The 13,356-nt window shown below is 34.6% G+C and overlaps 1 protein-coding gene across 10 annotated transcripts; it reads left to right on the top strand.

The window, feature by feature from the left end:
• Positions 1–176: 176 nt before the first annotated feature.
• On the top strand, positions 177–13,356 carry LOC111603408 (phosphatidylinositol-binding clathrin assembly protein LAP). Of its 10 annotated transcripts, none has more exons than XM_023320977.2 (16): positions 177–744; positions 3,568–3,710; positions 4,215–4,290; positions 4,725–4,757; positions 5,055–5,157; positions 5,226–5,347; positions 5,430–5,623; positions 5,690–5,826; positions 6,075–6,240; positions 6,313–6,634; positions 7,193–7,288; positions 7,868–8,116; positions 9,715–10,027; positions 10,689–10,788; positions 12,081–12,170; positions 13,057–13,356. In XM_023320977.2, exons 1-16 carry the CDS (start codon positions 609–611, stop codon positions 13,249–13,251), a joined length of 2,475 nt encoding a protein of 824 aa, XP_023176745.2. In that variant the 5' UTR covers positions 177–608; the 3' UTR covers positions 13,252–13,356. The 10 variants fall into 10 exon arrangements, with proteins under 10 accessions (XP_023176745.2, XP_023176749.2, XP_023176746.2 ...); XM_023320981.2 differs by having other exon boundaries at positions 9,787–10,027; XM_023320978.2 differs by having other exon boundaries at positions 6,313–6,592.

The following is a 13,356-nucleotide window of genomic DNA, read 5'->3' on the forward strand; positions in this document are numbered from 1 at the left end:
AAAGTTCATATTATATTTTTATTTCTATTATCACACCAGGTGTGAATTGCCAACCTTAACTTGTATAACTAAGAAATGTGAAGTATTCAACTAAGGAATACCACAAGGGAAATAATATCAAACGAAGGTAGCAGTGCAAAGTATATCGATAGACTTACACTCACTCACGAATAATCATCGATACATCAGCGGTCATTATTCTTATCGCCTGCAAAAGTACTGGTCGCCATTATCGATTTGTGGCAAAAAAAAGAAGAAAAAAATAGAGAATTAAAGATCGCGTTACAGCGTTACGCACCGGCTAGAGAGCGCATTGAACGCGACGTAAAAAATAATTTGTGCAGAAAATAAAACTGATGAGCAATTTGTGGTGCGCAACCTAGTCGTGTTTTATTTTCGTTGAGCATTTGCCACAACAACTAATCAATATCAATACGTCTCCCTGCCTCTGAGTGTACGTGTGTGTGTGCGTGTACTTGCCTGTGTCACAGTGTATGCGTGTGTGTGTGTGCTGTTTGGTCCATTCTTTGGTGCACATAATCAAATTAGATTGGATATATAACTAGTGTTAATTAAGAGGAAACAACAACAATAAACACAGCTTCATCATGACTATGGCTGGGCAAACAATCAACGACAGGCTGCTGGCTGCTCGTCACAGCCTTGCGGGCCAAGGACTCGCCAAATCAGTGTGCAAGGCCACAACTGAGGAATGCATCGGACCGAAGAAGAAGCATTTAGATTGTAAGTGCAATGCACAACGAATACAAAAAACCACACAACTTTTGACCGAATATGTTAGTAAATGAGAAAAATAACGGTTAACACACACTCACACACACACACAAAAATGTCAACATTTTGCCATTCATTCAGTTTCACAAAGAAACAATTTGCTCTCTTCTCTCCTTGAAGGCAGCTTTTTTTGGGGACTTGTAACGTTACATTTGTATGTGTGTGTCTTGAGAGAGTTTTTCAATGTTTTATCTTGCATGTATCGCTATTCCAATTACTGTAAAATATTATCATGTTGTGCATATTTTACTGTGCTTAGTTACTCACTGAAATATGCCATTGCAGACGTCTCGTTTCTTCGCATTTCACGCCCACTCTCTAAATATAAAAATTTTTTTTGCAATGCACCTGATGCCTCGCCTCAGCTGCTGTTTGTAGTCTTTCCTTTTGAATGCTTCGTCATTCGCTCTCACTGGTCTAGGCCTCTCTTTCTAATGTTACGTCACTTTCTCATGGCTGCACGTGTGTATGATTTACAATAAGCGCTTGAGTATGTGTAACATCATTTGATATTATATTTGTTGTCGTTGTTTTTGTTGGAGTATGTGCCGTTTCAACGATGTCATTGCCTTTTAAATTTATTCATAATCTGTAGATAACAACAAAAACTACAGCAGCGATTGCAAGAAATATTAGGCTTGTATGTTTTACTTTACTTTTCTGATTGGCTAAACAAAGTGATCTTTTGTGCCGTCTTATTGGATTCGGGTTGACTTTTTGCTTTTGCTGCTGTTTTCAGATGTGTATAGGTGTGTATATGTGTGCATTTGCTTTGACCTGCTTCTTATTTAAGTTTGCCGTTTCTTTGCAACTTTGTTGTCCAATAAGCGCGAAATGAGTCACGAAAAATTTTGGGTTATACTAAGTACCGTTGGAAAATACATACAAACCTACAGACATATGCTTCTGTACGAACATAATTATATACAATTACATTACATATGTTGAGTATCTTTGGAAATGATGGGGACTTGTCATATAATGACCATATATTTCCCATATATGCGATATAACTTTACTGGAAATTACTGTGCGGGCATTTGTATGGGTATGTGTTTGTTATTATAATTAAGGAATCAAAAATAAATCAAACTAGCTTGCGGTCATTGCGCATATACGCAAAGGTTGCCCGCGTCATGCTTCAGCTCCAAACAAAAGATTGGCCACGCTGACCCAACTAGAATTCATTTCCAATCAGAGCAAAGTATGCAGTTCACTAAAATTTTTTTTTGCTGTTTTGGCTTTAAATTGATATTTCTAAAAGAGTAACTTGTTGATATGTGCAATCAACTAGTCCGCTTTGGGTTGCAATTGGTATTTGCACATCGTAATAAGTTAATTAGCTGGTTTGTTTAAAAGAGATTTCAAGAAGTCAGATTTGGTTCCAATCAGAGCCAGCGAACCTGTGCTCTGGCGCAGGCTAAATAAAGAAGTTTGAAAATGAAACCAAAGCCAATCAAAAATAAAAAAGAAGGCCATTAAAAGACGCACATCAGCTACAACTTAGAAATTAAGAAAGAGAGAAAGAAAACCTGTTCTCCGATTACATTTTGCTCATAGTAGGTAGAATGTAATTTATTTATATGCACGATTCATTTCTCTCATTTGCCCTTTTAGCCGTTCTTTCTTTACTAATAAGTACAAATAAAACTGTGAATGAAACCAGTTGGGAATTCGAAGAAACGCAGAGGAAAAAAGCCGTCTAGGCTGTCCTGTGGAACACCTGCATACAAGTTCAATTAACACTAATATCTCGGCATTGCAGGTGTTGTAAAGCGTTAAGAAAATGTGTGCTTCGAACTGGAAATATTCAAACAAAAAATAATTGAAGAAAATAAATTCAGTTCTTGAACTAAATTAAAATGTGTCAATGGGTTTTTTGAGAGGATCCTAGATACTTAATCTTATATGTTGGACATAACTGTGTCTATATTGTAACCCTCAACTAAATTTAGGTGTGCAGTAAAAAAAGTCTTAATGACTTGCATAAAGTTTTTTTCGAGATGAAAGCTGTTTTAGTTATTAAACTTGCTGAGCAATAATACTAATATGAGAACATTTTTAGACTGGACTTGTTTGGATTATAGTTTTAAAAAACAATAAATAATTCAGTTGAGCGTTAATTTAAGGAATATAAAATAAAATTACCATATGTGTATGTTCTCGTATTTATTCCAATTTATGTACATATATACGAATATCAATTATTGAATTCAATCAATTTCATATTACATCTATGTGTATGTGTGTGTGTTTGTGTAAGCAATCAACGAGTGCATTTGAGTCGAGTTTTTAAATCATCTGCCCATATGTATGTAAATATACGCCCCTCTTTAAATGGCGATAACAAACTGTTGGGGGAAAAGCAGCATGATGATACTTATATAATATCTACAATATATATGCATATATATAATGTCATGTGTACTGTAGGGCGTTTGCTCCAGAGACAAAAGCTTATCTCAATTTGAATGCATTGCGGGACTTTAGAGGCGGCATAAAATGTCGTCTGTGCAGAGCTGAGAATGATAAGAACATTGCAACGAACAGTGGATAGGCCACATAAGTCGGTTTCAAAAAGTTGATAACACCAAATATTTATGAACAGTAAACTCAGCCTTCAACGAACATCGAAGACATTTCGCATTTGGTCAAATTTTCTTCTGATTGAACAACACTTAATTGAAAGCCAGCTTCACTGTGTTCATACTAATTTGGAATAATTTAAAGCATTTTAATTTTAAATTCATTTGCCTTTACTTATCTTTGCAGATTTGGTGCACTGCACAAACGAACCCAATGTCTCGATACCTCATTTGGCCAACTTACTTATCGAGCGCTCGCAGAATGCCAACTGGGTGGTCGTCTATAAATCGCTGATAACCACACATCATTTGATGGCATATGGCAATGAGGTTTGTACTCTCTCTAGATATCCAAGGGGCGTCTCATAATATAAACGAATATGTGTGTGTATTGCGTTAAACTTTTACTTTTATTCTTTTCACTTTTGCGGCCTTTTTCCATACTAAAAAGGTCACGTTCATTGTCGCTTTGTTTGTATTTAATTTATTTTATTTTACATTTTTTTGCCGCTTGATTTTCCTTGTTTTTGTTCTGCGTGCTCTTTAGTTCTTATGTTATCTTTATTTTCCTATTTCCTCTTTTGGCGACCAATTCGCAAAGCTTTCTTTGTTTCCTATTGCGCTTGCAGGGTTTTATTTGGAACTCCTCCCAGCTTTTGTTTTATGCCTTGTGAAAGCGGATACGACTTCAGCTGGTGCAAGCAATGTGATTAAATGATATAGTACAACTTTTTTTAATGTAAGCTAAGCTCTCTAGAAAGGTGTTTATAAGTTTTCAATAAATTTCCGTTTTATTAACTCTGCTGTCTTTGATTTGTGCTTTCTTTTTTGCAGCGTTTCATGCAATATCTCGCGTCGAGCAACTCAACATTTAATCTCAGCTCCTTTCTGGACAAAGGAACTGTGCAAGGTATAAACACGATTAAATTTCAGACATGCCAAGAAAAAAGTGTTTGAAGAACATCAAAATAATGAACCATGCGAAACATTTGATGCTTTCTAACTGTTACTCATGCTTTCAACAAAACATTTAACTATTTAACTTTATTATAAAAACATAATATTACAAGCTTCTCCCTCTGCTCTTCTCTTTCTCCTTTCACTCATATTTGAATGCTGCGAATTGCGTTTGGCCTATTCATTCGTGTTATTCGTTCTAATGATAACGTTTTGAATAATAATTGTGACTCGACTATCAACTAAATTGCGCTATTTATTCACACACACATTCAAACACATACATACAAAACCATAAAATACATTTATAAAAAATCATTCATAATATATATATATATATTAAAAATAAATAATATATGCAATGCGAATTATGAACCTATACTACAGATGGTGGCATGGGCGTTCCAGGTGGCAGAATGGGTGAGTATTTCCTGGAAAAACTAAAAGTTATCATAATGGCTTACGGTTTTCCCAGCAACAGTAAAAAATACATATTGTTTACTAACTTTTGAGGTCATGGCTGTAAACTAAAACTCAGAAAACCATTTCCTATAAAAAGCGAGACAAATTTTTGACTAACTCTTTTTAACAACAAACATAATCCAATTGTTATATTTGGCGCCCAAAATTGACTGTTTGACAGAAGTTTACATACTGTGTCTTATAGAATTACTAATTAACTGAATAATAATACTCTATAATTATCACACACCGTAGGTTATGACATGTCGCCATTTATAAGACGCTATGCCAAATATTTGAATGAGAAATCGCTCTCCTATCGCGCCATGGCCTTCGACTTTTGCAAAGTGAAGCGTGGGTATGTTGATCACTTATGATATATATCGTTTTTGATTCATATTGACTAATCTATATTCAAAACTTTAGAAAAGAGGAGGGCTCGTTGCGTAATATGAATGCGGAGAAACTTTTGAAGACGCTGCCAGTTTTGCAGGCACAATTGGATGGACTTCTGGAGTTCGATTGTCAGTCCAATGACTTGACTAACGGTATGTATAAACTACTATACTATACTATACTATAAACTACTATACTATACTATAATGTATATATGTGTATGTCCTTTCACAGGCGTCATTAACATGAGCTTCATGCTGCTGTTCCGTGACTTAATTCGACTGTTTGCCTGCTATAATGATGGCATTATCAATTTACTGGAGAAATACTTTGATATGAATAAGAAACATGCGCGTGACGCGCTAGACTTATACAAAAAGTTTTTGGTTCGCATGGATCGTGTCGGGGAATTCCTAAAAGTTGCCGAGGTGCGCATTATAAACAATTTAAAAACTATAAGAATATTCAAACTAAATTGCTTGTCGTCTTTGCAGAATGTTGGCATTGATAAGGGCGACATACCTGATTTGACAAAGGCGCCCAGCTCTTTGTTGGATGCCTTGGAGCAGCATTTGGCCACGTTGGAGGGTCGTAAGGTCTCAGCGGCCAATACGCCCACACAATCATCAAGGTGTGTGTTGCGGTAGTCGGTTTAGTGTTAGATCTGAGAAGCTTATGGCATTATAAGTTGAACAATTGGGTTGCAAAAGCTTTTTACTTAAGTTTAAGTTTAAATTTCGTAGCTACTTTATTTACTTATTTTAAATATTTTTTCCATTGCCTTTAGAAATTCATTTAATTTGTTTTTTTATAGTTATTTGTTTCGTATTTTCTGTTTTTCTTTTTCTATGATTTGTTGGCTTTGATTTGTTGGCGCAGCTATCAACGCACAAATGTTAAATCCGCTGTCTCTGCACTCTCTTCAACTAGCTCGGCATTTGGTACTGCGGCTGCATCTAGTAAGTTTGATACCTCCAACGGCATTGATGAGCAGCTGAAGGCACAGGTGCTGGCTGAGGAGGAGGCCGCCATGAATCAGTACAAAGTGAGTACATATTTGATTTGATTGAATTTCAATTGATGAAGAGCTAAATGACATGCTTTTTCTGTTCATCAGTCCAAGGTATCGTCGCCCACTAGCAGCGGTGCTGGTGGTGCTAGCGCTGCACTAACAAATCCATTCCTATCGTCACCGCCAGCCTCCCAGGCTGGTCAGCCGATAGTTGATCTGTTTGGTGCCGCGTCGGCACAGCCCGCTGCTACTGCAGCAGCATCTGGCGCATCACAGGCGCTTGCCACAAAGGCGTCCGACGATTTGCTGCAGCTGGGCAATCCGTTCGCCGATATGTTCGAGGCCAGTGGCAACAGTGTGGCAGCTGCCTCAACTGGAGCAACAGGTGCTGCACTAAATGCCAATAATTTATGGATGCATAATAACGGTAGCATGATATAATTTTCTTATTATTTAATTAATTAATATTTTTAATTGACTTCAGTTAGTTAATTTCGAATTAGAAGCTTAAGTGTTGCTTTAAACCTTTTTTTTATGATATAAGTCTATATCTATATATGTATATGTATTACCCATGTTGTCTCTGTAGATGTGTCAGATCCAGACATTTAAAAGGCGCGCACTCCGTCCCAACTCTTTCTCTTACTCTCTCTTTCTCTCTCCCTGCCTCTTTCTTTTTCTGGCCGTCCTTAAGCACATACTTTTGATGCACATATATTTCCTATCATAAATAACATAAAATTTAAATTATGTTTATTTTGTACATTATGTATTTTATATAATTTTATGAGTTATTATTTACTCATTTTTGAATTTCTTCGTCTAATGTATTGTTGCTCTTCATTTTCATCACTGTTTTTTTTCTCCACAACCCTAAAACAAACAACAAACAACTACAACAACAACAACAACAACATGACTCGATAAATATTCGATAACCCACACATACAACTATGAAAAAAACCCATAAAAAACCATAAAATAGGTTTCAATGGCTCTACAGTTTCCTCCGCTGCTGCTACAAATGCATTCGTTTCCGATAGTAATTTTACGTCCGTTTTTGGTAATACGGAACCAACAGGTAAGTGTTCCCAAGAAAGCAATAAAAGCCGGTCAATTTCTCTCATTAATACATTTACAATTGCAATGCAACTTTATTTTAATATATTCATATATATCTATATGTAAAACGATTTAAATAATTCAAAGTTCTAATTTGGAGGGGGCTAACAACTAGTTAAATTATTGCTTTTTTATGGCGCGGGGCTCCTAACAAATTTAAATGTTTTGTTTTCTATACTCATATTAATTACTGATATGTTTAGCATGTTGTACTAACTATATAACTAATACGTTTAAAAGTTTTCGTGTTTACATAATGCCAAGAGTAATCCCGCTCCAAAAACAGAAAAGGATAGGCAAAAATGCATTTATCACATCTAGTTTTAAGTTTGCAAACACAAGAAACTTTTTGCTGTATGCGTGAAACTCAATTCTCAATTTTACACAATTTTTTTCAAACGATATTTTTGGAATTTTGTGTGCGTAATTTTTGATTTTAAGATTTTGTTTTATCCACGCTTATAATTTAATTACTTTTTTTATGGCTATCCCCAACGAAATGTCCTTGCGAATATTTACTTGTGTTGAATGATATAAGCCTCGTCGTCAGCAGCGTTGCCAAATCCCTTTTTCGATGATATGCAACCCACAGGCGTTGGCTATGGCCAACTTGTGGAGCCACAGTATTACCCACAGCAACAACAGCAACAACAGGCAGCAATGTTTTATATGCAACAACAGCAACATCAACAGCACCAGCTGCAGCAGCAGCAGCAACAGCAACAGCAACACCAACAGCAAGAGCTGGCTTTATTATCAACTTCCACGATGTCTCAATTCCCAACAGGTGAACTTTTGCGAGCCAACTGAAATGCAGATCCTAATTTTTACGTTGCGCGCTTTGTTTTTGTACAAAGCTTCAAATGTTCAACACTGACCTTATGTTTGTTGTGCTTGTAGTGCTGCGTATACACACATACACACACACAGTCGTACACACACAACCGTCTAAAGTCTGTCTCTACTCTATAGAGTTTTTCACAAATGCTTTTCCAAGTACTCACAAGTAATGCTTACAAATGAAAAGTTATAAAAGCTATAAAGTTATTATAAACAATGAATAGAGTCTTGCTTAAGTACTTTGTAGTAAATACGAGTGCTTCATTAGAAACAAATCAAATGTCCAGCAGAGTCAATGAATTGTGTATTTGTGTTTAAATTCTAATTCAATTTCAATTGACTTTCAAGTAATTGCTATATGTCGTGGTAGAATTTCCATGATTTGATAGTTTCAACAAGGCTTTCTGATCTTTATATACTTCTTCTGATTTTGAATTACTTGCAAGTACTTGGTATCTTTTGTGAATGCATTCATTTCATTCGATCAAACAAATGTCTGGCTTGGCATTTGCAATATATTCGTGGTAGACTTTTATGTGTGAAATATCCTGAAAACGCTTTAAATCCCACTGCTATTCATATACGTATATCTTTTGTTCTCAAAAAATGTAAATTTCTATTTATTGTCAGTCTAAGTTTTGTTTATGTTTTTATTCTCGATAAAATTGCGTGAGTGTGTCCTGAACTATGCTTTTTGGTGTCAGATTTATTTCTGGAAAAAAAAAATTCGATAAACAAAAGTAAACGAAAGAAAAGAGAAAAATAAATCTTTAATAAACCTGTCTTTGGGTGTTTCAATTCCAAGTCTTATGGGCTTCTTGACCAAGCTTTTCTTATGTCTTCTCTGTTTGTACTTGAATTATAAATCATTTAAAGGCTTTCGCTTCTAGTTAGACAATTCATAGTAAATTAACATATAATATATGCACCTCAATTATAACTTGCTTGACAAACCGCTTTACTAATTATATACTTACTAACAATACGAAATAACCATATAAAACCTGTCAGTAATATAACATTTATTGCAATTCAAATTTACATTAATTAAACACTGCAAAAGTGCACATATAACATTATATAGAGAAAAAAAAACGAAATCTTTATTCACAGTATTTATTTTGTCAATGTATTTTTTCTCTTTTTCTCTTTTTTATGTTCTTATGTACGTAACATAAAAAACAACAACATGACACATTAACACACATTGTCTCATGTTTACAATACGTTAATGTTGGTGGCACAAATCCATAAACAATTCAATTTTTTGCTATACATATGTGTATATTTACATATATATATATTTTCATATATATACATGTATGTGTGCCTTCTGAAACGACAACAAAATCATTTTAAAACCGGGCAAAAACTTGCAAATCGAAAAATACAAAATACTCATTAAACAATTGTTCTGGGCTTCCATCTGTATCATAAAAACAACAACAACTGTGTATGTCTGTTTGTGTAAATGTCTGCCTATAATGGTGTGCTGGCTATATCTCTTACAACAACAACATGTCATATATAAACACGATAAAAAAGGCTTTGATGCTTTGGGCGATGTTCTGAAACCGGCCACAGCCAACAGCAATCAAATGAATGTTGTCGCCGCAGGTGCCGCTTACCAGGGCTTCAATGCCAGCAGTCCGGCCCTAACACTACAGCAACAACAAATGAATACACAACAACAGCAGCTACTCATACAGCAACAACAACTGCAACAGCAGCAGCAGCAACAACAACAGCAACTGCAACAACAACCAGCTGGCACTGGCAAGATAATAACGGGCGATCTGGATAGTTCACTTATGTCCCTAGTTGATAATTTAAATATAAATAAAACAGCGAGTGCAAAGTGAGTAAAATCGACAAATCAATGTGCGTGTATGCGTGTATATACATATATGTTTGTGTGTGTGGGAATAATATGAGAAATGTATCAGAAAATCATCTTGAAAATGTATCAAACGTAACTCCCACCTCAGCTCTAATCGAAAAGTTTTTGAGTTTTATTTCTAAGACTTAAAAACAAAACGATGTCTATCCCCAGCATCAGGGCAAGCATGATTCAAATTAATGTGTATTCGCATTTGAAACATAAAATACTAATTTGAGTCAAACACTCGAAAGCAAAATATCGAACAAACTCAGAATATTCCAAAGTTTTGAAAAAATGCAGTATACGGATGGCCTATGCCTTTTGATTTGTCTTAAGGTTCCGTTGCTTATAATTCAGTTATAAATACCGCAAAATATAATACACGTTTTTTGAGTGCTTCATAAGCTTGACCCTGAAATTGCTTCCAAGTCCCGCACAATCATAATTACCCTCATATCCTTTACCATATATATATATATTCATGTTCCATCTGTGTACATAACAAATTCTCCTTTTAGTTTCGAACTAATTCGAATATACATTTTAGAACCGTAATCGAAATTCAAAACCAAAAAAAGTTTCATTGATTTCGTGTCTCTATATATCATTACTCTCTTACCCCATATGTATCTCATAGACCCGTGCAATGGAACTCACCCAAAAATACAGCGAAACCAGGTGCTAATTGGACACCTCAACCAATGGCGGCTACAACTGGTGCTGGCTATCGTCCAATGGTGAGTCATGACCACAACTAACTCTCTACTCTTTCTTTCTCTCAACTCAACTCAATTCAATTCAACTCAACTCAACCGAAACTCAACTCAACTCAACCGAAACTCAATCGAACGAAACTCAAGTCAATCGAAACTCAACTAAATACAATACAACAAAAACATGAGACAATATCATAGTTAAGAGAGTTATATTTATATATATATATATAAATATTTATTTATTTATATATACGTATAACTATGAATAGGTAGATTTGTTGTGCTCTTAAAGCAAAAGAGTAAGAAATGCGAGGGAAAAATAATAATTATTTTATATCCTAAAAATTGTGTCACACAACACGCTAGGCTCACTATCCATGTAACATATAATTTCTCTTATGATTATGATTTTTAATACTATTTTTTCATTTTTCGATATATTTTTCTTTTGCAAATATTTTTTTTACGAATTGCACTTTGCTTAACAACAACAGCTACTTGGTTTATTTATTTAAAATGTCTTGATCTGTGTGGAATTTGATTTGATTTAACCCGAAAATATTATCTAGATGTTGTGGCCAATTTATATATATCTTTTTTATATACATATATCTCTTGAATTGGTATAAAGCTATATAAGCACAAACCAAGTTGCTGCAAGTTCAACGTTTATTTTATTCTTTTCGATTATAATATATAATATATTGGTTAAGGTCTTTTCATATAAAACACTGCATCAACCAGCAACAACAACAACAGCAAGAGCAACAACTACACCTAGCACTAGGGCTAACTATTGTGGCACACCTCGTAAGTGTAGGTACAGAGCAGCTACTTGAAATAGCTAACCTACATAAGCAGGTCAAATATTCACAAATCCGTCTAATACTTGTACTCGTACATACACACATAACTGTATTTATTCCATTTTTATTTTATTCATTTTTTATATTCATTTCTGTATTAATATTTACTTATATATATACATATATATATACACATACATATATATAAACTATCACTTTCTTTTCTTTATTTTATGTTGCTTTATATATTTCAACTATCCAACGCATACCGCAATATCGAAATATATCCAAAAAATAATAATAATAATAAATTATAATCAAACAACAAATAAATAATATAATGAAATTTCAACACCTAAAATAAATATGTAATTCACGATGCTCCTGTGTTAATGCTGTCTGTATGCTTGTGTTATATATGTATTGAAATATAAACACACACAATATATATATACATATATATATAATATATTATATATATATATATTTATATGTATGTATACATAGGCACATGGCATGACTGTAAGTCCTGCGCCAATCACAATCAATCATCCGTATATACATGCTAGTTATCCTGTTATGCCAAATTATATGCAGGTAAGAATGATGCAAACGAATTAAAACGTAAACAACAAAAATTATACAATAATACAAATAAAAACAAAACCCAACGTACTACAAAGACAATTTTGAATAAAACATAATCAGATATGAAATAAATGTTTATACTTACTATACTTATGAGTTGCCTTTATTTTACGTTCATTAAACAAAATATATGTATATATAATGTGCGTATTTACAATTTTTACTTTTGATTATGTTTATGATCTTATCTATGTTTTTATTTTATTTCTATTCATTTTGATTTTTGCTTATCTTAAGTTGAGATTTCACTATCACTCTCAAATCTACCTACTCTGACTTTTGTCCTACGCACAGAGCTTTCCGAACTGTTGCCCCGTGCTCTATTTTTATGGTTATGGCATCCACTATCGCAACCCTGTCTCTGTCTCTCTGTCTCTCCCTCTGTATAGGTCTCTCTTGACATGTCTATCACTCGAGAAACTAAGAAACTAATTTTTGATTTCATTGAAAATTCACCTTTTTATGAGTTTTATAAGGTTTTAAAATTTTTGAATTTTAAGTATTATTTCTTTTGTAGAAAGAACTTTTCTGAAACTGAGTTTTTCTTTCCGTTGTATGCCCTATGTAGAGTTCACTAACCCCATGTGTTGACAAACCGTAGATATATATATTATATATACACTATATATACTATATGTAGCTCACGGCGAAAAATCTCAAATAGCCAAATACTTGTTAACCAACAATTCTTTCTATACAAAAACTTCCGCAACGTATGTCTAATCCTTAGTCGTTCAAGTAATCCTCCAATTCCCTGCATGATTTGGGAGTTTGATCAAACTATGAAATCCGATATTTTTCAGAGTATTCTAATGAGATATTTTGATTATTGTAGGGGATGCCGGTGATGGGACAGCAGCCGAATATGCTGCCACAGGCAGCCCCTTTGACTGGGGGGCAGCCGACGATGATGGGCGTGGCGCACAGTAATGCGACGGTGCCAGCAGCGACAGGGATCATGCAGCCCACGCAGGCGACGCAGAATGGAGGCAATAAAAATGTACCACTCGATCCATTTGGGGCGTTATAAGGCGCCACCTCAACGTACACACATGCACACAAGCAGACACACATACACTAAGCGCTATAACCTCATAGACAACATTACGAATACACATACACACACAGAATACAT

The sequence above is a fragment of the Drosophila hydei genome, unplaced genomic scaffold (genome assembly GCF_003285905.1).
Source record: "Drosophila hydei strain 15085-1641.00,03,60 unplaced genomic scaffold, DhydRS2 tig00008147-arrow-arrow-pilon, whole genome shotgun sequence".
In the NCBI taxonomy this organism is placed as follows: Eukaryota; Metazoa; Arthropoda; class Insecta; order Diptera; family Drosophilidae; genus Drosophila; species Drosophila hydei.

Coding starts and splice junctions, on each gene's coding strand:
- LOC111603408 (XM_023320977.2), top strand. CDS start 609: ATGACTATGGCTGGGCAAACAATCAACGACAGGCTGCTGGCTGCTCGT. Junction 5,158..5,225: donor TTTTGCAAAGTGAAGCGTGG/GTATGTTGATCA, acceptor TCAAAACTTTAG/AAAAGAGGAGGGCTCGTTGC. Junction 10,789..12,080: donor GTGCTGGCTATCGTCCAATG/GTGAGTCATGAC, acceptor ATGTATACATAG/GCACATGGCATGACTGTAAG.